At 42.2% G+C, this 27,988-nt stretch overlaps 3 protein-coding genes across 9 annotated transcripts in view; all 3 read right to left on the bottom strand.

The window, feature by feature from the left end:
• The window catches only part of ap3d1 (adaptor related protein complex 3 subunit delta 1), a 45,909-nt gene extending 41,006 nt beyond the window's left edge, over positions 1–4,903 (bottom strand). For all 5 annotated transcript variants that reach the window (XM_083767730.1, XM_083767727.1, XM_083767729.1 and 2 more), the window contains exon 1: positions 4,564–4,903. In XM_083767730.1, coding sequence (XP_083623856.1) covers positions 4,564–4,659 — 96 coding nt within the window. In that variant the 5' untranslated portion in view covers positions 4,660–4,903. The remainder of the gene's footprint in view (positions 1–4,563) is intronic.
• Positions 4,904–5,358: 455 nt separating this feature from the next.
• On the bottom strand, positions 5,359–16,468 carry hdgfl2 (HDGF like 2). 3 transcript variants are annotated; one of them, XM_083768221.1, is made up of 17 exons: positions 16,240–16,468; positions 15,534–15,610; positions 14,698–14,839; positions 14,141–14,323; positions 12,315–12,437; positions 12,075–12,149; positions 11,763–11,973; positions 11,044–11,130; positions 10,450–10,537; positions 9,929–10,220; positions 9,696–9,829; positions 9,520–9,587; positions 8,370–8,440; positions 8,140–8,241; positions 7,478–7,640; positions 7,244–7,358; positions 5,359–6,623 (listed from the first exon to the last, which is right to left on the bottom strand). In XM_083768221.1, exons 1-17 carry the CDS (start codon positions 16,309–16,311, stop codon positions 6,527–6,529), a joined length of 2,100 nt encoding a protein of 699 aa, XP_083624347.1. In that variant the 5' UTR covers positions 16,312–16,468; the 3' UTR covers positions 5,359–6,526. The 3 variants fall into 3 exon arrangements, with proteins under 3 accessions (XP_083624347.1, XP_083624346.1, XP_083624348.1); XM_083768220.1 differs by having other exon boundaries at positions 11,044–11,133; XM_083768222.1 differs by lacking the exon at positions 11,044–11,130.
• Positions 16,469–17,342: 874 nt separating this feature from the next.
• fam32a (family with sequence similarity 32 member A) lies at positions 17,343–26,927 on the bottom strand. The gene is made up of 4 exons (XM_083767829.1): positions 26,810–26,927; positions 18,598–18,748; positions 17,750–17,803; positions 17,343–17,558 (listed from the first exon to the last, which is right to left on the bottom strand). The coding sequence occupies exons 1-4, from the start codon at positions 26,881–26,883 to the stop codon at positions 17,490–17,492; spliced, it is 348 nt and encodes a 115-aa protein (XP_083623955.1). The 5' UTR covers positions 26,884–26,927; the 3' UTR covers positions 17,343–17,489.
• Positions 26,928–27,988: the final 1,061 nt, after the last annotated feature.

The raw sequence follows: 27,988 nt of genomic DNA on the forward strand, positions 1-27,988 counted from the left end.
TACCCTCGATCAGTCCCACAAGTAGGACGTAAGATACTCTACCGGGACTGGGAAGTACTAGTAGATCAATCTGGCGCGTGTACGGTGGAAGGACTAGGCTTTGTGGGTTAACTCCTGTCTGGGCCCCTCCTACGTCTCACCAGGTCCAGGACCTGTGCGTTGCACAGTACTCCCAGCATCAGGCACTTCATTCAGGAGTGGTGGATCATATAATCAATAGAAGCAGGGTCCAGAATTATCTTTTTTTAACTCGCCAGCCAATTGTGATAGATGAAAAGTCCTACAAGCTAAACCTTTTTTTTTTGGCTCATCAATACTGATATCTTATTGCAAAGAAGGCAAGGCATTCCTGAATTGTGGCACCTAAGGCTAATCTTTTGTCATGAACATCTGAAAAGGATCTTGCAGGAAGTAATGAACATTTATGTTGTTGCAAAAAGATCAAAGTGCCAGTCCGAAAAATACATTCCAAGGTTCAAGGTTGTACTTTATTGTTGTGTAGATGTACATAAGAGTAAAACTGCTTTCATTTTCCATCTTCAGCTTTTTTTTGTTTTCCAAGTGAAAGATCTACCCAGTAGTACCCACATTTAGTTTAATGTGAAACCGTGTCGGCCACTCTGAAAACTATCCCAGTTTTACGCAAATGTTAAATAGGAAGCCGAGGTTAAGCAACTGCACACCGTGGTGATAGCTTTGCTAATGTACGGTGAAACAGTACTGGGATTGATCAGTCACTGTTGAAGAATGCACTGGGTTAGTTCATACAGCACGCTAGTACGTGGCCTTTGGGAACCAACAGTTCCAGAGCCATGTTGTAGCCCAGGACTCAGGAGCCATCTCCTGTCCCTGTAGCCAGTGTTGCATTGGTGATTTTAAGTTTTGGGGGATGCCATGTTAATTAAAGTCATTAAAGTGCACGTCGCTTAACAAACACCTCCACTACAGGAGTTGGCAGGTGTCACAATGGGCTTATTCCTATGTTAATTTGATCTGATTGGATCTCAGTCACCCCCAGCCCCTCCTCTCCTCTCCTCTCCCCCCCAGTGCAGCGCTACATCACATCATTTGGACTGACGGCCACTGCGTTCCTCCAGGCTTTCATTTTTTGCATAGATGAAAATGAAAGCAGAGGCTACACTAACACTAGTGTAGGTGTAACACTCGGCAGCCTTTGTAAACGGCGCTGAACATTGGTGTGTGAACTCAAGGTTGTTTTTTCCGATGCGTGCGCACGTGCTCCTGGAAAGATCGTAGGGAGGTGCTGCATGCAATGACCAATGCAAGACTGCCTGTAGCATGATGTACAAGTACTTGCCCCATCCCCCAGCCATGATGTACATGTACACCCTATGGACATGACGCTAGTGCCAAGCAGGGAGGCATTGGGTACCATTTGTATATTATGACTCTGCTGGGGATTGAACCCAGGGACGTGCTGGGCCTCTAATTCAGCCTGGGAAATGGAGTTGGAGAGGCCCTTCGGCCACGTGCTGGAAAAAGAAAATTGCCCTCCGGCGGCGCGGACCCAAATACTAACCGTGACAGTGATTTGGCCTCAGCCTGGGAAAGGCACGCGGCCAAATTATATAGGCCTAGCGGCCTAGCCTATATAAAAAGATATTTTTGTTGTTGTTTTTTCCTCCTAAAAAACGGCCTGGTTCAGCCTCGACTGGACCGGCCGTTCGAGAGTTGTAGTTAAGAGTTTCCCACTCTTAACTACAAGGTCACTGAGCTCGTTTGGTTTGGCTATGACCCTAGAGAGCAACATGCAAAAAAAAACATAGGCAGATCTGAGATCATTCCATTTACAAATATGTAAAAAGTAAAAGTAATTTAAGAATGTATATTAGCCACCAAGACCAACTGATCTGTGAGAATGAAAATTGCATTAATTGTTTAAAGAAAAAGTGTCCAACAAGAAGTTATTCACTCAACCATTACACACCGCGTGCACACACACACACACACACACACACACACACACACTCTCTCTCTCTCTCTCTCTCTCTCTATCGAGTGTAAGAGTGCGTTGGTCATGTGTCTGCAGTCATGAGACAGCACAGTGACACGAGGAGAGGACGTATAGGGGGTGGGATCACATTCTGCTGGTGTTCCTGAGGAGACACACACAGGGGAGGCTGGCAGGGCAGGCCCACAGGGCAGGCAGGGGGAGACAGTGTCACCACTGATGCTCACACAGATGCGATCGTATTGAAATAACCCAAATACTTGTCCCATGGCCAACATGGAGAGCTTTTGCCAGCATTATTAGAAGCTCGAGCTTGAACTAAGAGGGGAAGCAGAAGAGGTAGTAAACTGTATGTGTTACAAAATAAAAGTAAACACTCAGTCAATGTTATCAGGCCTGCCCGAGGTCTTTATATTCAAGACATTAATTACAGATATCTGATAGGCTAGCCAATGGAAATAGGACTCGATACTCGAACAGTCTTCACACATTTTCTCGAATGCCTGTTCCACAAAATATGGGAAGGAGAGGGTGAATGCAGAGTGAAGGAGGAGTGAAGAAATGAATGAAGCTGTGCAGGGTTGAGAACACACACACACACACACACACACACACACACGTACGTGAAAAACAAATAGAGAGAGTGCATGAGAAACTGTGGCCCGGGCCAGGAAAAGCAAACACAGAGAGACCATATTAATATTTCAGCAAACTGTCCACTGTCGGCCCGGTAACCAACACCTTATCTAGGACCTAGGTAGGTAGGGTTGAGTTACCAATGGAGGCCAAGCTCAGTCATACAAGGCTGAATCAAAAGATTGCACAAGGATGGCTGGGTGGAGGCTAAACAGCTCTAGCCTTGGTGCTAATTTATCATGGTCAATGTAATGAACCAACATTCACGAATGGCACAATATTGTGACCAATTGTCTATGTATAGACACGATTGGGCCTGCAAAGTGAGGTTATACATCATACCTCATAGTTTATCATGAATGGCCAAAAGCAGAATAAAGGCATAGAGAAAATAAAGGGTCTAGAAATTGCATTCAGGTCAGACCCAGTCACTTCACTGGACAAATGCAGTCAGTGTGTCACTAGCCTCGAAGACCGCAGGCGTTTTAGTGTGTCACTATAGTCTTATCTATGACACTCAGAAGTCAGGAAATACTTCCTTCTACATAGAAAGGCATAATTATGGGGAATTTGTTTTACACTGCACATCAACAAATTACCATAAAGCTTATATGCTGGCTAGTGAAATGGAAAAACGATGTGCTTCCACTTACAAACGGTACCCCCCATGCCCCCCAGACGCTGTGATGAGCCGCTTTGACACATCATCAGAGTGAAGAGTTGACTGGTGGAGATGACATCATCAGATGAGATGTTCAACGAGAGCTGTATACTGGTGACCGTCTGAGACTGAGTGAATCATAATTCCTTATGAATAATTTATATAAAAACATAGCAGCATCACGACATAATCCCTATTCATAGAATTTTACCACTGGCACTGACACTGTGGGGAGGACTGTGACTGTTGTTAATCCCGATGAGCCTGGATGATTCAGCCGTTGATGATGCCGAATGTGAAGTCAAAGCTTAAGTGATGGAGTGAGTGACTGACAGACAGGTTCAAAAGGCTCTTCTCGTGCGTTTAGGTTAGGATGAGAGAGAGCATCGCGTCATGGAATCATTATGTGATGATGGGATCAACATCACCTCAGAACCTCCAACGCCATCGGTCTACTGGCTGCAACAATGAATGGTCAAACAGGGATGGCTTGTTGTGTGTACCAGGCCCGTTGGGCCGTTGTGTACATCTCTCATGATGTAAACAACACAGTGGGCAGTGAATTGATTGAGTGACCTATAGGCTCTGGCTCCTTCTTATCTTTATCGGGATGAGATGATGCCAGCCAGGACTAGTAACCTGCCTGCCAGAGGTTGATCATCTCTTAGCCGCTTTCGGGACCTTGGTTAACCTTTTCTGTATTTGGGACGGTACGGTACCCTCGGTACCGACGTCGCAAATACAGAAAAGGGTTAACCGAGGGTCCCGAAAGGAGCTAATCATCTCTAGACTCTAGGAAGCCAGCTTTGCTGTCTGTCTGGCTGGCTGTCTTTAACCGGCTAACGTGCTACGTTAGCTATAGCTGGCTGTCACATACATAAACACACAATATGACACTTCACTTGCTTAGTTAAAAGAACAAAACTAAACTGACAGCTGTCATTCGCTACGTCGGAATAGCGTGACAGTCCTCTGCTCTGGACGACCACTATATTGGGTTGTACAAACTGAAACATCACTAGGAAGCTAACGGTATGGAGACGGACTGTGTGTATGAAACGAATGACTGAGACTGAAACCGTAGCAGTGAGCTAACGGTTAGCCTCGCAGCTTAAACCCTCCACCTGGGCCGGCTAGGTTGTCAACGTTGACGGGGGGAGTGAGAGCGAGAGTGTGGATAACATTAGCCGCGACGTGTGCATGCACAATATATCGTTGATTGTGGTGACGGGGAAACGTTAAAAGATGGGAGAATGGACTGTGATGATGATGATGCTTCAGTCGTTTCGTTTACCTCATCTTCCTTGTGATTCCTAATGCCACGTACTAAATCCTGGAGGTTTTTATCGAACATCCGATCGATGCTCCCTTTGACGATCTTCAGAGCCATGACGACTGGTACCGGTTGGACCCAGGCGGCAGCTAGAGGTGGTCTGGTGGCTGCTGATCAGACCGACCCGCTACACGGTACTCTCATCCACCCACCCGGGGACCGTCTGCGTCTGTCTGTCCGTGCAGGGATCCGCTTGCAGCTTCGCTAATCCCGGGGCAGATAGATGAAGGCGAGGCCAGACGGGACTGTCTCCTCAGTGCGCTGTGTGCAGAGCAGACACTGGCAATGGATCTGTGGAGGAAATGGCTGACAAAATGGCGTCTAAAAGTCAGCTGACTTTGTGTGTATTATGCGAGATTCTCAGATGGGGATCAATGAAGTTAAAGGTCTAAAACGCTAAACTAACCAGTCTCTTCTAAATGGAAAGCCATTGCAATTCTGCCACTGTAAATATTTTTTATATTCGAAATAAAAGGCAAATGATGCGGCCACTAACACTCAAATAGTAGGCAATTAAAGTGGAGTAATAAACAGTATTTTACATTTACATGCATTAATTTGTTACATAGCCTACAATAAATAAATACAAAAGAGGCTGTACTATAATCAAATAACCAGTAGGCTAGGCCTATTGGCAGGAAAGCAAATGCAAAATAATCTACCTGTCTGCTTATGAGAAGAATCTGTGTTGACTAAAATATGCAATTGTAAATACATAAAAAGAAATGAGTTGGAACAAACTCAATTCATGCTGAGATTTTTATTCAAGTCTCAACTAAACGATACAAATGTTTTACCAATTTACATAGCACTAAAAACACTGCTGTTTGTATGCATGAGGCAAATGTCAAAATGAGCTGCAGCCAAGTCAGATCTGAACAGCTCAACCTGCAGTGAGGGATTTGAATCTGTCTGTACAACTTTCCTACTTAGTAATATGCATTGTGAAAGCAGACACTAAGGGAAGACAAAGAGGCAAAGCGTGTAACTCCACGGCATCTATTCAGTTACGCCAAAAATAGATGCAAATATCTGAAAACATGAGTTATAAAAAAGTAGGTGGACCTCAGTTGCAAAACAGTAGAAGTGACATAAATCCATGGTTTAATATTTTAGACTGGATTAATAGGAAGCAAAAGACCAGATAAAAAAAACAAGTATACAACATAAAATAATCACAAATAGTATTGTACCACTCTCTCAATGTTCCAAACACACATAGACATTAGGCCTTCAGTGATGTTCTGTATAGGCTTCATTAAAATGATAAAGCCAACGGATGTACGACTATGCGCGGAATCTTCAAAACGAAACATTCACAGCATGGCTCCATTCTGCCCCAGTCTAAATTCCTGTTGCGCCCGATTTATATTTTAGTTGCGCACGGGTGTCGCGCAGGGAAGATAGCAGATCTAGAAGCTCACAATGTGTAGCACTGCAACACATTCTGAGCTTGTACTGTAGATTTGCTACTTTTTGATGTGCAACACCACAGTGTGCAAGCATGAATCCGGCTTTACAAGTGCTAAAAATTTAATCTTTCAATGTACAGTATGAAAGCCCAAAGATATAGGTCATATCATATGGGATGAAAAAGCATGGTAGTGCGGAGCATGGGATAGAGGTGTCGATCCAGGACGGGCAGTGTCAGAATATAAAAGAAAGGAAAAAAAATACATTTCAGAAACAAGAGTATGCACAGCGCTGTGTAGTACTGCATTTAAACATAAGAGGCCTTCCGGTTTGATATCCTTATACAGTACAAAATGTCCAAACGTCAATATAAGCTAGCTAGGTAGGAAACGCCGGATGTTCGTTACAACGCGAGTTGGATCACGAGGACAAAATGACATGAAATCAAAGGAGGCCACCGTCTGTAAGCAGTAAGCACTAAGTCAACTGTAGTCTTCTCTCTGTGGGAGCTTCAGCTTTCTACTAAAGGAGGTTCTGTCTCGGCGTGGAAGCCGTAGTCTGTCTCCTCATTGGTCGGTGTCTGTTCCGCAGGGCTCCCTGGGCTGGGTCTGCCACAGAAAGAGACGAGAGGGCATACACTTACAACTATGTGTGTATTAAATGGGCCGGATTTACATTAACCCATTTAGACCCGAGGACGATTCTACAAAATGTCTTCTAAATCCTGACAGTTTTCTGAAAAACCTCATGTTTCTATATCAGTGTTGCTCAATATTTCATGTCAAGGACCCCCAGAATTATGCTATTTGGCCGCCGACCCCCATCTGAAAATATGTTGTTCCAGGGACCTCCCAGAAGCAAAGATTTGAGTTAAATCTTGAAAGAATATATATTCAAAGATTTGTTTCCGCATTTTCACGATTTTGCAAAAATAGCAGACCTACAAGCTCGTAGCTTGGGCACTCAAGCTATGAGCTTGTAGATCTGCTATTTTTCAATAGTTAAAGTATAACATAATGCTTAAAACACCAAAAGAGGCTCCCGAACAGAATGGGTTAACAGATTGACATGACCTGATGAAGATCAAATAGATCGAAACGTTCTCTCGTTGCTCAATAAAGAAAGTATTTTTGTACCCATGTGCGGGCTCCATCCATCATCTACCGGATTTAAATTAAGAAATATATATATATATATATATTATTTTTTTTGCCCACAGCCTTTCTACCTGCTTGGGCTTGAACCCATGTGCTCATTGTTGTCTTCCACAGCAGGGGACTTTGGCCTCTCCTCTGCTTCTATATCTTTCTTCTCCTCCGATTCTCCATTCACAGGAACAGAGTCTAGAAATAAATACATAAAACGGACACAATGGTGGATTCATTAACCAACAAAGGAGGGCACACAACATACACATTTGACTTGGTATGAAAACCAGTTGGTAGCATTATTGAAGCCTAACCTGTTGTGTTTTCTTCCTCCTTCCCATTATCCTGTGGAGCCTTCTGGTCTTCCGTTTTAGGTTTGGATGGGGTCTCCCCCTTGCCAACAAATCTGAGTTTTAACTTGTTGTAGACATCACTGGCCTTTTCCATGACAGCATTGCTAGCTTTGTACCGCCGAATCTGTATAATAATCAATGAATACAAGTTGAATTAACAGTGAGGAGAATTCAAAGAAAATATGAGCAATGAGTTGTATTTAGTATACCCAGATTCCTGTATAAGCAACACAGTCACCGTGGCAATGTGTAAGTTGCTAGGTGTGGTAGGTTTGTGAATTGTGCTAGGTTTGTGAATAAAACACTAAAGGTCCTTGCAGACTTTTTTGGACGTTTTTTGGAAAAACATAGGGTAAAACGCAGCTAAAATGCACCAAAAATAGGTTAGCTGCAATTTGTGTAGCATTTTCAGCTGAGCTGTGTAATTCACTGTGATCGGTCTACTTTTGTAATTAACAAACTGTACATACAGTACATATAAAACATACAGACCAACAGTTCTAGACTGCTGGCCCGTTCAGTGCCATGCTGTAAAAACACTCAATCCCTTCCTTGTCCTAAAACAATTACCCAGGTCATCCTTATGTTCACTGTTAAGAGTAGTTTCAGTGGAGACAACGCACCTTTTTGAGAGTGGCAATAACATCAGCGTTCTTATGCAGGATTTGGCTGGTGACCGGTATAGATTCGAGCTCTGCTAAGGCTTGTAGACACCGATCTATATCCTGCGAAAAGGATGGGACAGAACAGTTTAGGATTTCATTGGGAAAATAAATATGGTAGTCAAATAATTGTTTACACACATCCATTGGGAAGACATGTTTTTCTTTATGCAAGAAATTGTGTCACTTACTGGGTTGTCCACCTTCAGTGCAAACTTGATATCTGTGTGGAGTTTCTGTAACTTTTCCTCCATTGACGGCTCTATGGACGCACCAAACAAAAATGTCAATACATACTTTCCATTTCAATGACACAAATATATATATTATACATGGACTGGAAATGGGAAGAATATCATTTTTGATAGCACTAAACTACCTACAATGAATCTGACCAAGGCCTCTAGTTTGAGGGTGGTAAACTGGCACTATTTGGCAATAAAACGTTTTTGAGTTCCAGTCGCTAACAATATCTTCCATATGATGAATTTGGATGTAGCCAATGTTTCTGTCTGAGCAATATTCCACTGACAAAGTCTGACAAATGACAGCAGTTTCCTGCAGGGGGAAAAAAACAATCTAGGTGGGTGCTACTGGAGGGGTTGCACGTGCTTGCGCACACTGGGTCTGATATGGACTAGATTTCATAACAAAATTACATATCAAATACATGTCCCATTTTTGTGAAAATTATGTGAATAGGGGGGACATATACATTACATACCCATTTCAGTAGGCCTACCTAATTAGTCCCTTAAAGGTTTCATTTATTTTTATTTTTTCTTTTAGGTTTTATGACCTCAATTACACCCAAAAAACCTGAACATTCAGTGGATTTTCTGTGGTCTGAAGTTTTCTTTGGGGTTTGGAGCTACTTTTGAGCTACAATGAAAACAGGCAACACAGTGAAACAGTGACATCTGCTGGCAAATCCCATTGACATATATGGGATTTGCAGTAAGTGATGTCACTTACTGCCGGCAAATCAGAGCACGTGTTTGAGCCAGAAAACCCCAGATCACAGAAAATCTACTGAATGTTAAAAGTTCATGTTTTTTGGGTGCAATTGAGATTAGAAAACCTCAAATAAATACGAACAATCTCAAAACCTTTTTTTTAATGTCACAATCACTTTAACGCCAGCTGTATCAACTGCTCTGTGTTCCAAACATCCGAAACCATCAATTGCACTGATGAACATTTTACTGCTCTCAAACTAGAGACCAAACTGTTGTTCTGTTTTAAACTATGCAAAATATCCACTGCACAGGATTAGCCAATGCAAATGATTTTGTAACTGAATAGAAAATGTGCTTTTGTGTGACGGCATGGAAGACGGACCCTTTTTCTTCTCCACTTTCTTTTCCGGGGGCCTCTCCGGTTTGCGTCTGGGTTTTTCAGGCTTGGACCTGTGGAAGTAGGCGCTCAGTGATCCGTGTGCATCCATTTTTAATGACGTTAACTTAATGAGGTTTAATTGCTGTAGCCTTAGTTCCAGCAGGGTGGAACTCACTCACCTCCCCCTGGACTTCTCCTCTGACCGCTGGGATCTCTTCTCCTTCATTTCTCTCTCCTTTCTGTCCTTCCTCTCCTTCTCTTTCTTCACTCTCGCCTTCTTCTGGTTGTCTGGTCGTTTGGAAGATTTCTTCGACTGTGTGGAGGGAAAAACAATATTTGAAATGCGTTACCAATAGGAGTTTTAGCATCTCCTCCCCAAAGAGTGACGTTTCCCCCGGTCTAGGTCCTGTACCTCAGCTTGGGGTCCGGAATCGGAGTCAGAGGGTGCAGGGATTGGAGGCGGAGGGGGTTTCTTGGACTTCTTCAGTGGGCTATCGTCCACGGCCTCGTCTGAACTGTTGCTGTCACTGTCACTCTTTTTACCTTTCTCCTTCTCCTTTTTCCTCTGCTCGTCTTCCTCCTTCTCCCTCTCACGTAACTTGCGGATCTCCTCCGCCTCCGCACTCTTCCTACGCTCCTCCAGTTCCCGTCGGCGCTCTTCGTCTCGTTTCTTCCACTCGCTGATTCGGTCGGGCTCGCTGTCACTATAGAGAAGGAAAGGAAAGCAGGCCACCATTATGCTGCCATTCAACAGCATCATTTTGTACCATGATAACACATAAAAGGCAAAATAAAAACAAAATAAAAAACAACGCCAAGACTGATCTGATGCAACTGATGCACAACAAGGGAATAACTTTGCAGTATGTTATTTCCTCTAATACAAATGTATGGGTGATCATCAGGATAACAGACAACCTGTAGCAACCTCACCTGTCGCTGTCTGATGATGATGAAGGTGCTCGTTTAGCTGGGGCAGGTTTTGGTTTACGTGCTCCTCTGGGCTTTGGTGGGGGTTTTTCTACGAGTGGGCAAAAAGAAAAGGCACAAAATAAAAGTTACTGACATGACTAAGCAGGACTATTTCCTTCAGTAAGCAAGCACCCAGGCCTTGGGGGGCCAAAAAAACATTGAAATTCAATTTGGGATCCTGACTATTTTCTACGTTTATTTTAAGGTGCCTCTGCTTTATTAAGACAGTATAGCGGACAAGAAAGATGTAATGGAGAGCAAAAAGGTGATACAAACGTTATCAACGTGGCTATGATTCAGGACGCTTATCTGCTTAATTTTTTTATTTCTTTTTATGTCATAGAAACGTCTCTGACGTTTATAACAAACCAAACCGTTTGAAAATCGGTTGAACATTAAGCAAGTTATGGTTATTTAAAAAGTATATGCCTATGGACACAATGTTATGCTGCCCCCCTCGGTAAAGATGGCCACCACGTAGCAACGTCGCTCTCATTGGCCAGCAGCGCGGGTGAGCCATCTAGCTTTTTGTCACCAGGATGCCCAAACTCTGACCTTTTTTGCGTGCCTGAGGGCCTTTCCGCGGAGGAGGTGGGTCTGAATCAGAGTCAGACTTGGAGCCAGAATGGGATTCTTGTAGGTCTGCTATTTTTGAAAAATCGTGAAAATGCGGCACAAATCTTTGAATATATATTCTTTCAGAAGACTTTTTTTTTTATTTCAACGTCAGGCCTAAATGGGTTAAGGTGCCTCTGCTTTATTAGACAGTATAGCGGACAAGAAAGATGTAATGCAGAGCAAAAAAGGTGATATAGTTCATGACCTGGATTCAAGTCCCAGACTTCTTGATTAGGTCCATCTATTATGGTACATGTACTCAGACATTATATAAAGGCTAGATGGCTCAAGGTGGACGTAGTTCATCCAGCGGCCATCTTGCTGAGGTTCTACAGTACAGCATGTTCTATGGCAGCTCAAACACAAATAGTCATAACCCGCTCAAATCTTGAAGGATTGGGGTTGGTTTAATACAAATGTTATCAACGTGGCTATGATTCAGGACGCTTATCTGCTTAATTTTATTTTTTTATAAAACTGTCATATAAAGGTATGCGGACGTCTCTGACTTTTATAACAAACCAAACCGGTTGAAAATTAAGCACAGTTATGGCTATTTAAAAAGTATATGCCCCATAGACACAATGATCGCGGGTGAGCTTTCTTATATATGCATGCACTAACTGGGTTAGTCACCAGGATGCCCAAACTCTGACCTTTTTTGCGTGCCTGAGGGCCTTTCCGTGGAGGAGGTGGGTCTGAATCAGAGTCAGACTTGGAGCCTGACTTGGAGCCAGAATGGGATTCTGAACCCGACAGGGCTGGCCGTGGCTTCTCGTCCTCGGAGTCGCTGTCCGCTCCTTTCTTCTCCGACTTCTCCGACTTCTCAGACGCAGAGCCTGAGTCGTCCGAGTCTGATGTAGCCTTCTGCAACAACCCCAGAGAAATGGAGCAGGAATTCAAGAAAAACCTCCACCATGACCATGCCTTAAAGGCTGGTTGACGGTGAAGACATAACATAGCCTTACCTTCTTCTTTCCCCCTTTTCCTGCAGGTTTTTTTGGGACACCCCGTCCCACAGCTTTCTTCTCCGGAGTAAAGTCCTTTATTAGGAGCAACAAAAGGATACAGTGTGATGTCTCATAGGCAGTGCAACCACAGTGTATTGTTTACATGTCTATCTAGTTTCATACAGTCCTACAATGTTGCCATCAAATGAGCGTTTACTTTGCATGAGGGTACGTAAGTGTACTTGTGCATGTTTTCACCTTGTCACTGTTCTTGCCAGAGTCTGAATCCGATGGGGAGGGCTCTGGTTCAGAGGGGGATCCACTCTCCTCTCCATCCCTGTCACTGGAAGAGGCCCGGGCTTTTTTTTGAGGAGGGGGCCTCTGAGGGGGAAGAGACAGTCATCGGGTGAAATTATTTATCATCATTGACAACTGCACATGATATGCAGTTTTTTTAAGAGAAATTAACTTGTTGTTCAAGCATAAATCATGTCTATAAAAATATTAGAGGTGTGTGATACGACAAACTTTGCAAAAGAATATGCCTTTACAGATAGATTGAATGTATCTTGTATCCATTCTATCAGTGCTGACTGCACTCATAATTCCAAACTTGGCTTTCAAGCCAAGAGATGGCCCAGGCCACTTTATTCAGCCTGTTGCAATCTATCACTAATAAAACACACCGATAAACAAATCATATCAATCTATGAAAACATGGACATAATTGGAACATTTTATAACACAGAATAGAGGGTATGCGCGTGACATCATCATCAAACCCGGAAGTTATGTGGGAATGTCTATCGAGTGTCAAAAACTACTTTCTGGCTTTGACAGTCCATACATCCAAACAGAAAAGTCCTATATGATTGCATTAAACAACGTTATACAATGTTAAACTCACTTTGCCACTCACATTGCCATTCACTTTATGCATGCGCATACCCTCTATTAGAATTGGAATATTTGGGGCAGATTATGATGAAATGTGTGAACATATTAAGAAACATATTTTCTCCTTTGATCATCTGTTTCTCTCCAGAAGTCTTGCTTCTGTGCATTCCTTTGCACGTCTCACTGCACCGCACCAGTTTTACATTATTAGTAAACAACACGTGCCGTAGTATGGGATAGATACATAGATACATTTACAATAAAAATGACTTAATATGCACTTATTGGCAAGTTCGTTCAAAAGTTAAAATGTATCATCGTATTGGCTGCTTTTAATATCCATGAAAAAGTACTTTGGCCTATCACAATGGTTCAGTAATTCTCTTAGTTGAACTTTAAGTAGCATAGCCATCATCACAAAATGTGGTGACCTGGAAAAGTGGCTAGGGCCGTTTTGAGTCCAAGGAGTGTTTTTTTCGTGCAAAGCAAATGCTTGCAATGGTTTCAGAATCATGAAAGTCTGAATGTCAAGCGTTGTGAGATGTGTTACTAGACACCAGGGGGGCAGTCAGCCAGATATTTCGTGAAGCCTCATTTGAAATCGGTAGTTCATATAATGGCCTGTTGTGTCGCTGGACTGGACCCAAAAAGCCCCATAGCTCCATAGAGGCCCATGTATTTTGGCCCAACTTCACCTAGACTGTATTACCTTAATAAACATGGTCATGAATACTTTCTTCTTCCAGTCACTAGTTTAAAGTCTAATTTCTAATGTCATAATATTCTTTTTGGAAAATTATGGTCCCATTAATTAAAAAGATGACCATAAAGTCGCGTATGTTCTGAGGGGCGTGGCTACCGTTACAGTCTATGATCGGGATTCCCCTCCCACTCAAGAGTCTTCTCCTCCCACTCGAGTCAAAATAAAAACCAACGGAGAAGAAGGGGGGAAGTCCCGCCTCGTTGTCTGGGCAGCCAATGACCAGCTGGTACAAAACGGAGCCAGCCAATGGCCAGCTGGTACCAAAAGATGGCGACTTATCAGGAATTAGCATATCATTACAGGCTTCATTTTACGTTCATGTTAGACCCGGGGAACGCTTTGTCCATATTTTTTACAGTCTATGCTAGACACCTTTAATATCACCCTACTAAAACTGTGATGAGCTGACTGCACTTCACAATACCTTAGCGGGTGGTGGCTTCCGCTTCACCGCAGCTGTTTTTCCTTTGTCTTCACTCCCGGAATCGGAATCTATGTCGCTTCCAGAGCTCGCTTTCATAGGCACCACGGCTGGTTCTTCTTCATCGTCCTCCTCATCACTTCCTCCTCCCGCATCGTTGCCTTCACTGTCAGATGAGCTGGCAGGCTGTGGATACGTCATGAGATTAATATGAATCATCGTATTTAATTGAACACCAATGAATCTACATTGTTGCAGAACCGCGTGCTAAGCTTCTACCATTATGGGGCGGCAGTGTCTCGGGCCCGTAGAGCAGCCGGATGGGAACCAAGTTAGTGTCGAAGTGTCCTTGAGCAAGACTCTGAACCACTAATTGCTCCAGATGTGGAGGTTGGTGCCTTGCATGGTTTCCTCCACCATCGGTGTATGAATGTGTGTGTGAATGGGTGAATGTAGTGCACAATCTATGTAAAGCGATTTGTATAAAAGTGCTATAATTTAGCATGTATTACGTAATATCTGTCATCTGAATTGTACTGTCATGTGTGCCCAATACTTACCACTGGTGGGGCGCTGTAGGAGGCATGTGGATTGTTCTGAATCTCCCATAAGCCTTCATTGAATCCCTTCCTTTTGTTGGTTTTCCCATAACGCTCTTTGCACTTCTCATAGGCAAAAAGGTCCTTTGGTGCAAGAAATGCACTGTGAAAAATAAAGAAATTTTAATTTTGGTCATAAGCTTTCCATTCAAAGTAAATGGCAAGCCCTGATGTTGAAAGTAAATACCTTAAATTATACTATATATTGCCAAGCGCATACGTTTGTTTACATTCATGGACAACATGATTTACCCTAGTGTGTGAGAGAGAAAAGAGACTGTGCCATCTAGTGAATGTGACAGAACAGTGCATCTGGACTACTAGTTAGTAACCATTATGCATTTCCCTGCACCCTAAATGTGACCTCTGTACCGAGTGGTCCTCTGACCTATTGCACATATAAACAGAGCTTCACTACCTTTAAACACATTTGAAATCTGAGGCTTTTCACCATTTTAAATGGTCTTGGGGAAAATGCTGCTGGAACAACCTGAAGGATTGCTGCCATTTGTTTAAAAAAGCTTTTATATACCCTTGCCAACATGTATTACATTGCAATGTGACATAACTCTGTTTACACAATGCTGTGTAAACTAAACTGTAGCCTAGATACTTTTATTGTATTGTTTTGACACTTGATACTGCTCCTTTGAATTGAACTGCATCTCCCATCTTATTTACAAATAAGTGGTCTGTGATGAGGCAAGAAGAGATCACATCCTGCAAACATAAGAAACCAGCCACAGCATAGCAGTTATACAGATTTGCCTTCATTAGGGAACATGCACTGTACTCACGTTTCATGTGTCCCAAAGAAGAAAATGGGTATTTTATTCGGAGGCGGTTTCACAGCCCCATCTGCCACATCTTCAATCTAATAAAGAAATGAATATGAAACCAGGAGATAACAAATAAATAAACAATAATACATTCATGTATATGGTCTACTCTAAACACACTGTTGGTTGACACTCTAGTTGGGGCATCAGACATGTCAGGTCAGGAAGGTATAAAACTTATATGTAGAAATTAAGCAAGATAATGCAAGTCTTGGTTCAGTGATGTAACAAGCCGTCTGATAGCTCAACATTTATTGAGGAATTTGAGGTTCACCTTTTCAACACACAAAGCCAAGGGTCAACCTTTGGAAAAAAAATATAAACAAACGTCACCTGTAAATGGGCTTAACGTTTTACGTGCCTGGAGAAGAGAACAGGGCCCTCAGCATCGCACCCAAACCATGCTATCTGATCCGTTTTTCATCCCATCACAACAAGGTGCAACAACATTTTTATGGCAGCATAAAAGCTTGGTTATGCGACTTGCTGCTCCTGCTGAGAGACTGCTGGCTCTCTCCGCAGACAGACAGACATCGCCAAGGAAACACACGTACACCTCTCTCTCTCTCCAGGCAGCCCCAGTCCCATGCACAGCTAGGGAGCAGAGCAGGTCGCCTTGCCCGCCCACCCCCTATCTCCTCTGCGTTGCTGTTGCTTTGCTTACCCTGGCTGGCCAGTGGGGGTATCCCTTCATTTTAGCGAACACCAAGTCTCCGGCCTGGAAATTGTGTGGCATCCTTGCTGCTCCTCTGTGCAGCGCCTATTCCAGATTCCTTTGATTGCGTGTTACTTGTTTTTTGTACTCCCCGTGTCTCGCTCGTTTGCTGCGTTTTCAGGTCGACACGAAACCTGCAAACGATGAGGTTAGCATGTAAGCTAATGGTACATACACCACCAACGGTACCGCGAGATGTGATGAACAGGCGGTAGTGAATGAGTGAACTGAACGGAGTGACACTCTTCCGGTCAGAAATTGTAATGGTCAAACTACAAAATAAAAGCAATGCTTATTTTTATTTTAAGAACCATGTATTCCACTCAAAGGGATTCCACTACTACTAAATCACTCATAGAGTAAAACTATAAATGGCTCTTTCATAGGGTTAATTACATTGGTTATTATAGGTGAATTACAATGTAAAACACTGTCATTTTAACATTGCATGTTTGGGATCTACAACTAATTAATAAAGGCAACCAGCAGCATAAATAGACAAAAAAACGAAAAAACAGCCATTGATATTGTGTAATGATGATCGGCTACATGTTAAAAGGTTTATAACACAAACCTTTAATTTGACAAGTAAATGGCCTTCGGCAAGCAAAACACGGATATTGAGCATTATTGCAGGAAACTTGACTCAATTAGCAGAGCGGAAATCCGTCCCAGGTTCCACTGAACGTCTTTATTGGTCTAGGATTCCATCAATGTTTAACCAGTGGCACATCACCATGTGTAAACTTCAAAATACGGTACACATTTGTTGACAGCTAGCCTATCATGCCATGTTTGATGTTTCCAATATTATTTGTATGTGACTTCACCTACCACAGTATGTTTTACTATTTCTGATCATCAGGATGAAAAAGTAAATATAGTCTAATGAATATTGTGCATTTAGTTTATACATTTTTAATTTGTATATTATAGTACCTAGGTACAAATTAATAAGCATCACATACAAACTTAACAAAATTCCATATTGTGCTTTGTGTACATCGAGGTTGCGCTTGTGAATGGTGATACAGAAAATAAACACACAGAACAACTATTCATTAAATCTTTAATGACATCAAGAACTGGAGAAGTCACTGTTGAAGTGTCACTTCACAAATAACCACATCATAATAAAAGCAAAACATCTATTAAACGAAACTACAAAAGTAAAACAAAAGCAAATCCATTGATCCTTTTTATTTGGTCCAGCTGACCTTGGGAATATCATAATGCTCGGTCAGAGTGTCCAGGTGGCGATTGAAATCCTGCAAGCAAACAAAATGTATACGACTTATTACTGATATTTCATTGCTGAAACAATTGTGTTATGATTATACTATAATGAGTTTGAGAACATTTAGTCTTCCAAATATTTTCAAATATTCTTGAATTAACTACGGTAATTGGTTCTTTAATGTCATTTGACTTTTGAGTATCACAGATTTTGTGTTCTTACCTCAACCCTGCGCTTGTGTGTTTTTGATGCTTTGCACAAAATCCTCTCCATTTTCTGAAAGGGATAGAAGAGAAAATAAATGTAATATTAGAACACATCTTAAAGAAAGGATGATACCAATGAAATAGGCCAGGGATGCTATATGAAGAAAATAAATGTGATGCGTAACCATGACAGCCACCAACTCCAGCATCTGAATACTGTAATGCTTGATTTTGATTTATAGTTTATACTCGTCATGATAAAGACACGTGGTGAGCTTGTAGCCTACTTGTGACAAAGTATAAATCAGACTTAAGAGTTACACAAATTTCAATGAGAAAGAACGCCAAAGACATCTATCTGTCAGTAGTATACTACCCATTATAACTGTTAAGTGCAAGTTTGCATATATTCACCTGCCTAAAATAGGGATACCAGGTTGACACTTGTGGTTAAAGAGAATACAGCCCACAGAAGCACTCATTTCCGCTGCCGAGTCATTAGTCCGACGGCTTATTATTGGAAGACGCGTTGGTCGGACTCATGCATTACCCTGTCCCTAACCGCACGGGAAGCCACGTTGTCAGACTAAAGGGATGTCAGCGTTATGGGCAGTCCCCCTAATTTCCGCTGTGATCCTTTGCACTTTTGCACAAGGGTAAACATTTTAGCACTTCTGCAACAGTTCAGACACAAAATAGAGAGCTATGAATGGAACATTAGCACTACTACAGCAATTATGTTCCTTGGTTCTTTTTCCAAACGCTCATGCTATCCATATTCATTATTTTTTCCTGTTGTTGTATGTTTATTATGTTTATTATTAATGCTGCTACAATGTCTGAGAAACCTTTAAAAACACTTACCCTCTTTTCTTGCGTCTTGTCAAAAGCTATTTGAGCAGGTGTCCTTTTGTCAACTTGTTTTTTATTGTTCTTGTCCTCTCCATCGTTTTGGTTGTTGCTCAAGACCTGTTGCTCCTGTCGCTGCTTTCTCTCTTTATCCTTCTTTTTCTTCCTGTAACAAAAATGACATGTAAGGTTAGAGAGTAGCTCTCATTTGTATTGTGCGAGTAGAATCAAGAAACTTGCTTTAGTCCTAGTAGGTATGTGCCTGGTAGCTCAGCCAGTTAGTGCATAGAAGATCATTATGTTACTTGAGCCACAAAGGACCGAGTTCGATTCTAGCTGCGATTTGGCACACTAGATTTTTTTCAACATTTTCTGTTAAGAAATTATGTGCAGTGAATGAAGTGTTGGTGTTTGGAAGCACTTGTCGGAAGTCACTGAACGGCCTCGTTGAATTAACACATAATGTACTAGGAAGCAGCAACACGATGCATTAATGAAAACAAGTGCTTCTGAACTCCACCAATAACGTTATCACCTGCACAGAATTTCTTGACAGAAAGTAGCTCATAACATGTCAACGGTGCATTTTTATGAAACAAACGCTTTGCAGATTGAAAGAGGATAATTCAAGCTTGCCTTACAGCTGCAATGTTGGTGAGTTTAACATTGTCTACATCAGATCGGACTTTTCTATATGGATGAATGGGCTATCAATGGAGGGTGTTGCAACTCTACTCACACCCGTGTGAACTTGAACTCTTATCATCGTACATCATGACGTAAAATAGACACTATGTCTATTTGCTCAGACACTGGCGTAAAATTCTCCATTCATTGTCAATGGGAATTTAATGTTTGTGTAGGACAAAGTTTGTGGACACACATTAAAAGCTGGATATAGAGCACCGAAGTCCTGACGTAACTCGCTCATCCCGACGATTCCCATGGTTCGCGGAAGTAGTTTCTCTATGGAGAATAACATGGGGTGATCTTAATATCGTCTATTATAAGCGTTGTGGTCCAAAAATAAACAAGCTGTCTCAGCGTTATTGTCGGGGAGGTGTCTCTGTATCGTTTGCAACAGTCAGTCACTCATATATGATACAGTCTGCTTCTAGCGAAAATCTAACTAATTCAGCAGCAGTAACATTAGCGTTTTCTCTCAGTCAGTTGATTCTTCATATCCATATGAGTGAAGCGGCCGGGGTGACATGTTTATTTTTCAAACACAGTTGTTATATGAGGCGATCTCAAATCGCCTTAATGGGGATTTCAATGCAACTAAACAAATACATGAACCTGGGGACTGACGCCCTCTACTGAAAGTGACGTCAGACTTCGGTGCTCTATTGGAGGGGCTAAAAACATCTAGTGTTGCAAATTGCGGCTAAGTTCTATTCCAAGTCATTGCATGGATCCGAGTTCTCTCTACACAAGGTCAGTCATTTTCCAATGCTGATCGACAAGAACACCTCGTGGCAACCACGATTGCTACTGTCTTATCATTACAGGCTGCTAATTACAATACTTAACACAAGTCAACAATTTAAAGGGGGGATGACACGGCCCTCGGGAGCTAATAATGCTATTAAAACTAGCATTTTGGATTATGACATCAGGTCGGGATCGCACAATTTGACCAATGAAATTGATCTTGTATCTGGACTAAGGGCAGAGCGCCTCTGGGCTCTGCGAGTTAGCAGTCCTGGTGGCTATCAACTCATGCTAGTGGTTTTGGTGTCAGACTTAGCTTCATAATTGTTGAAAGTGTCAACCAAAAAAAAAAATTTTCACTGGAAAATCTTCGTTACAATGACATTGAGTTGACGTGTAAGTTTTACGGTAAACTGTTGCGTTTTTTTTTTTTTTCGCGTGACGAGTTCCATGCTCTCCCCGTCTCCCCCGTCTCCCCCCGCTGACATGGCCTCAAACACGGCTAAGTGCTGAACAGGGCTCCGTGCTGGAGCCCTGGAGCTTCACATGAGGTTACCACTGCCTGTCTAGCGCCACAGCGCCGGGCTAACCTGAGCCCTCTCTCCCTCTCTCGACTCTCTCTCTCTCTCTCTCTCTCTCTCTCTCACACACACACACACACACACACACACACACACACACACACACACACACACTCTGTCTCTCTAATGATTAGGCCAGTTGCTGTATAGTGTTGTATAGCCTATCTGATCAGCGATCACCAGGGAGCAGCGACAACACACACACACACACACACACACACACACACACACACACTCACGTCTCACACACTGCGTCTTGCATCAGCCTTCAGCGCGCATATGGACTGCCTTACGCACCGCCAGTCTCTCCCTCCGTATCTCTCTCTCTCTCTCTCTCTCTCTCTCTCTCTAATAAGAATAATAAAACGCATCACAGCGCGACAACATGTGAAGATTAGATATGTTCGAAGAAACTATAGCATTTAGGAACCACTGGAAAAAATAACAAGTATCCGTGCGCAACTATAGGAGCTCTCCAATAGCCACACTCAGGCCCAGGCTATACGTCCATGGATCTTTTACAAAACGCACATTTCTTTGTGCGTTTGGGCCTTTCAGCCACACGCAAACGGCGTTTTTGGCCACTCAAACGGAGGTTTTGGAAACGGATAAATAAGTGGAGATTTTCGAAAATATTTGTTTCAGTGGAGCTGTGTAGTCATGCGAAACGGAGCTTTTGAGAAACGATGATGTCACCGCTTATTAGCGCATATCATTTTTACTATAATTAGGCAATAATATGCAGCCCATTGACTGCATGTCACTCTGCCTACATGCTGACAATGTGCGCACGTTGTATTAGCCTACATTATAACGTGACATTTATTATACAGCTCGAAAATATAGCCTCTCTGCAAGCTCACAACTGGTTGTGGACACTTCTATAGGTCTGACTCTGCTATTAATTTCTGTACCAAGTCGCCAGAGCAATGGTAAAGTGTCTATCATTTTTTAATTATATGGAGAGAAAAGTCGAGAGTCGGGATCTGGAGATTGCTGACAGACAATGAAAGAAACATATACTCACTCACAATTTAGGTGGCTTTAGGTGGTACTTATTCCTTCATTAAAAAATATGATTGGCACCTCATAAGTGTAAATATAAAATCCAATATAATATAGCCTACAATTGAAACCTGCTACTGCAGTGATTTTATCCTGTGTTCAATGCGTTGCTGCGTTTGTGTGTGGACATATATCTCTGTCGTATGGCCAGGGATTTCTTCTAAAACGGAGGACGAAAATATCCGTTTTGCAAAAGATCCATGCACGTATAGCCTGGGCCTCAGAAGGCATGTGATGTCTTCGTCTAATGAAACGATCATCTCATTAATCATTGACATAGCGTTATTTAGGCTATAATGATCAACTTGTATGGGTGATCATTTTATGTATATCAAATATTCTATTAACTCAAGGTAATTAATGCTACAGCTCTGAATATAAATGTCGGAACTGGTGTAAAATGGAGAATAAGTCTGTTGCAGTGTTGCGCACTGAAAACCAGAACAGGTACGCTCGCCCCTTTTCCAACTCACCCCCACGAAAAGTGAAGAGCGGTCGCCCTGGGATTTCGAAAAGTGAAGGCGGCTTGCCCCAAAGCCATGAATAGCTCGCTCCCAAAGTGTGGTTATCTCGCCCCACAGCGTGGATATCTCGCCCCAAAGCACAAATATCTCGCCCCATGTTTATTTCATGTTTATTTTACCTTATTTCTCATATTAGAACCTTTAGAATCAATGTTGTTTGTCAAAGGAGAACATTTAGAACCAGTTTGTTGTTGTTGGTCAAATGAAAATGATGCATGGTACCCAGGGGGCAAACCACCCTTTTTTTAGGAAACCTGCATTTGCCATGACCTCAAAGGTTGTCCACCAGAAATAATATCTCATAGGATCACAACCTATATGGACAACCCGGTCAATTTCTTTTGCTGGAAATCAGAAAATATAGGTTTGGCACTAACTTCTGAACCAGATGAGCTAGAAATGCAAACTTGGTGTCTATTTCATGGTTTCTGACCATGAGAGACTCAATGGAATACCTATTTTTTATTATTGGGTGTGTCTGGACCCTTATTGTGCATATTTACAAGATGGTGACTACCCGAAACGTGAAACGTGAAAAAGAAAAGAGACATTGTCTCTTTTCTTTTGCAGCCATATTGACAATATGCAAGCTCAAGGATATATGTCCCTTCTGGGCCATACATTAGCCAATGGATTAATATTGCTTGTGTTTGCCAAAACAGTCAACACTCAGAAATCATGGTAAAGCACAATTTCGATATGATTAATTTTGACAATTTAGATATTATTTCTGGTGGACAACCTTTGAGGTCATGGCAAATGCAGGTTTCCTAAAAAAAGGGTGGTTTGCCCCCTGGGTACCATGCATCATTTTCATTTGACCAACAACAACAAACTGGTTCTAAATGTTCTCCTTTGACAAACAACATTGATTCTAAAGGTTCTAATATGAGAAATAAGGTAAAATAAACATGAAATAAACATGGGGCGAGATATTTGTGCTTTGGGGCGAGATATCCACGCTGTGGGGCGAGATAACCACACTTTGGGAGCGAGCTATTCATGGCTTTGGGGCAAGCCGCCTTCACTTTTCGAAATCCCAGGGCGACCGCTCTTCACTTTTCGTGGGGGTGAGTTGGAAAAGGGGCGAGCGTACCTGTTCTGGTTTTCAGTGCGCAACACTGCAACAGACTTATTCTCCATTTTACACCAGTTCCGACATTTATATTCAGAGCTGTAGCATTAATTACCTTGAGTTAATAGAATATTTGATATACATAAAATGATCACCCATACAAGTTGATCATTATAGCCTAAATAACGCTATGTCAATGATTAATGAGATGATCGTTTCATTAGACGAAGACATCACATGCCTTCTGAGGCCCAGGCTATACGTGCATGGATCTTTTGCAAAACGGATATTTTCGTCCTCCGTTTTAGAAGAAATCCCTGGCCATACGACAGAGATATATGTCCACACACAAACGCAGCAACGCATTGAACACAGGATAAAATCACTGCAGTAGCAGGTTTCAATTGTAGGCTATATTATATTGGATTTTATATTTACACTTATGAGGTGCCAATCATATTTTTTAATGAAGGAATAAGTACCACCTAAAGCCACCTAAATTGTGAGTGAGTATATGTTTCTTTCATTGTCTGTCAGCAATCTCCAGATCCCGACTCTCGACTTTTCTCTCCATATAATTAAAAAATGATAGACACTTTACCATTGCTCTGGCGACTTGGTACAGAAATTAATAGCAGAGTCAGACCTATAGAAGTGTCCACAACCAGTTGTGAGCTTGCAGAGAGGCTATATTTTCGAGCTGTATAATAAATGTCACGTTATAATGTAGGCTAATACAACGTGCGCACATTGTCAGCATGTAGGCAGAGTGACATGCAGTCAATGGGCTGCATATTATTGCCTAATTATAGTAAAAATGATATGCGCTAATAAGCGGTGACATCATCGTTTCTCAAAAGCTCCGTTTCGCATGACTACACAGCTCCACTGAAACAAATATTTTCGAAAATCTCCACTTATTTATCCGTTTCCAAAACCTCCGTTTGAGTGGCCAAAAACGCCGTTTGCGTGTGGCTGAAAGGCCCAAACGCACAAAGAAATGTGCGTTTTGTAAAAGATCCATGGACGTATAGCCTGGGCCTGAGTGTGGCTATTGGAGAGCCCCTATAGTTGCGCACGGATACTTGTTATTTTTTCCAGTGGTTCCTAAATGCTATAGTTTCTTCGAATATATCTAATCTTCACATGTTGTCGCGCTGTGATGCGTTTTATTATTCTTATTAGAGAGAGAGAGAGAGAGAGAGAGAGAGAGAGAGAGAGAGAGAGAGAGAGAGATACGGAGGGAGAGACTGGCGGTGCGTAAGGCAGTCCATATGCGCGCTGAAGGCTGATGCAAGACGCAGTGTGTGTGTGTGTGTGTGTGTGTGTGTGTGTGTGTGTGTGTGTGTGTGTGTGTGTGTGTGTGTGTGTGTTGTCGCTGCTCCCTGGTGATCGCTGATCAGATAGGCTATACAACACTATACAGCAACTGGCCTAATCATTAGAGAGACAGAGTGTGTGTGTGTGTGTGTGTGTGTGTGTGTGTGTGTGTGTGTGTGTGTGTGTGTGTGTGTGTGTGTGTGTGTGTGTGTGTGTGTGTGTGTGTGTGTGTGTGTGTGTGTGTGTGTGTGTGTGTGTGTGTGTGTGTGTGTGTGTGTGTGTGTGTGTGTGTGTGTGTGTGTGTGTGTGTGTGTGTGTGTGTGTGTGTGTGTGAGAGAGAGAGAGAGAGAGTCGAGAGAGGGAGAGAGGGCTCAGGTTAGCCCGGCGCTGTGGCGCTAGACAGGCAGTGGTAACCTCATGTGAAGCTCCAGGGCTCCAGCACGGAGCCCTGTTCAGCACTTAGCCGTGTTTGAGGCCATGTCAGCGGGGGGAGACGGGGGAGACGGGGAGAGCATGGAACTCGTCACGCGAAAAAAAAAAAACGCAACAGTTTACCGTAAAACTTACACGTCAACTCAATGTCATTGTAACGAAGATTTCCGACCGATTTTTTTTATTTTTTATGATAATTTCACCTAGTATGACGCAGAAAGTTACCTCAAAACAGGTAGCCTTTAGTGCGCTAGCCACTCAGCTTGACTATATGCTAGGTCACGTCAGAGCCTGAGATATAGTCACGTGTCGTTTCAAATCGTTTTCATTCAGACCACGTGATGTTCCTTATCAGCAACGTTAATCTCGGGCCGTGACATACCCCCTTTAATATTTACATCCTCCTAACAAAGAATGACAATATATGACAACAACCAATATGACTACACTGTAGTATTAAATTAAAACATAAAATAAAAAGATGCATCATGACATATATGTAGGTCTGACTCCAGGGCCAGGCGTAATTATTAATCAGCAGCATGAGCATCATTATTGATTTTGACAATCGTTTATAGTGTGAAAGTCGGGAACGTTCAGGCTAGATGTTGTTGCTGCTAGATTAGTTTGATTGATTGAAGTAATTATTAACAGTTTGCAGAATTACAGTACATATAATTTTCAAGCACAACTCAATACAAAAACTGTTAACTGTGAGTGGACGACACCATAAAGCATTACAGTACACTGACTTGTTTACAAGAGGGTCCACCGTTTTCAATTCATCATAACATTTGGAGACGTACAAAATACACATATACACTTCTATATAGCCAAAAACAGGAAATCATCATAAAATGAGGTAAAAGGGGGGGGGTGGAATATACAGTGAGGGGGGAAAGGGGTACGGGGGATTAAGATTCAGAAGACTGTGTATTTTATCGATTTTTACAATTTGCATACTAAAGTAAAAGTCAGACTCACTAAAATACATCTATGATAGCTTCAGATTAATTTCACAATATGTAGAATGCACATTTCAAACGAAAGAAAGCACAAGTCAATACAAAAACTATTACTGTGTCAAAGACTGAGCTTAAATCGGAATTTGACACTAAAAGTAAGACTAAGTGGCTAAAATACTTTTAGTCTTACTAGAATTACTAGGTTAGGTTTCTGGTTTAGGTTTATTCTAAGTGGGGAACAAAGAACCTTTTTTGCATGGTGGGGAACATAGAACCTGGGGGACATAGGTAGCCTACGCTCCCACACTTGTTTACAACAGGGTCCACCACGTCCAATTCATCAGATAGATGTAAGACTCTTCCTTGAACGGTACCCATTCTGAAAAACTGTTAATACAAATTTCAATCAATCAAAACTCTCGTTGGGTCTTGACGTCTGGTCCATTTTTAAGGACTTCTTACTATGGACCAGAGCTTAGCTAGCTAACCATAGCTCCGTTTGTAACGTCATATCCACAGCTACTCATATTTATGCGTTAGCTCTTCTCGGAGCTAAAGCGTAGATATGACGTTACAAACGGAGCTGAGCTAACCAGAGCTATAGACTCTCGTATTTGATCGATGATGATGTTTTCAAATGTCAAAACTCAAAATCGATCAAATAGACGAAGGGGCAAGGCTAGAGCAAGACAATGTTGTTTTCTTAGCAAGATGGCTAATGTTAGCTCCTCTATCAGCGTCGTCTCTCAGACCGAACAGTCATTTTACCAAAGTCAAAGAGACAGTAACTTTGACTTCTTCAATACAGTGTCACCAACAGACAAAACTTACTTTTTCCCTCCAGACATGTCTCCAGCTCCTTTTAACCTCAAGGCACCTTTCTGGACCGAATCATATTCAGACATTTTTCGTGGCGTCGAGACGAGAGAGCTAAGGGCGCTGCTTCTTCTGCTCCTTTGTTTGTTATTAATGTAGTTGTCTCCTGAAGCTCTACCGCCACCCTGTGGGCTGAACAGTCCAGAACACAGCGCTCCAAAGCACAAAGCAGTGGTAGCCTACTTCTCAAACATTTCAGGTGGAGACCCAAAGAGAAAGACGTTGGCCTGGCTGGGACCCAAACTAGTGAAAATATCAATACTGAATAATAATAATGATTATTATTAGTATATTATGTGGAATTACTTTATTTCTTAGATTTTCTTAAATTTGATTGTTGTTCAAAGACCTTCAGGTTGTTTTCTTTAATGCATGGCATTTTGCATAAAAAATATATTTAGAAAAATATATTTAATTAATTTTAATGTAGGAAACTGGGAATTTTACTCTAGTCGTGACCCATAACAATGGTCCATAACCCACAAATGGGTCCCTATAACTAAAAATACATTGCATGGATGCACCTGGGACGTATCCTCAGTGATGTATCCTGAGGTCAACAGGGTTTCGGGTCTACCAACATCATACCCCTCACTCAGGCGACCCAGCCGGGGTTGATCAAATCCCGACTTATGTCCCAGTAGCTATACCTCGATCAGTGCATCAGGGAATGAGCAAGTCCACACAATCCGTTGCTCCGGTTGACTCCTGTCCCTCTTACGTCTCACCAGGTCCACTCCTGCTCTCACCAGGCCCAGGACCTGTGAGTTGCACCAGACTCCCACTTTTTAATTATCCTTTAATCCTTTTTTAATTATCCTCTTTCAATCTGCCAAGCTTTTGTTTCATAAAAATCCACCGTAGACATGCAATTCTCTGCAGGTGATTATTTGGAGTTGTTGGACTCGAGTTTGGAAGCACTCGTCAAAGTCACTGAACAGCCCGGGCCCTGCGTACCACCTGTTTCGAATTTGCACATAATGCAAAAGAATTACCTTCAGAGAATGTCTTGACAGAAAGTAGCTCATAACATGTCTACGCGGTGGATTTTTACGAAACAAAAGCTTGGCAGATTGAAAGAGCTAGATAATTCAATCTTGGCCTAGAGCTGCAATGTTGGTGAGTTTAATACAA

This window comes from Protomyctophum parallelum (assembly GCF_964188405.1).
Source record: "Protomyctophum parallelum genome assembly, chromosome: 6".
NCBI lineage: Eukaryota > Metazoa > Chordata > Actinopteri > Myctophiformes > Myctophidae > Protomyctophum > Protomyctophum parallelum.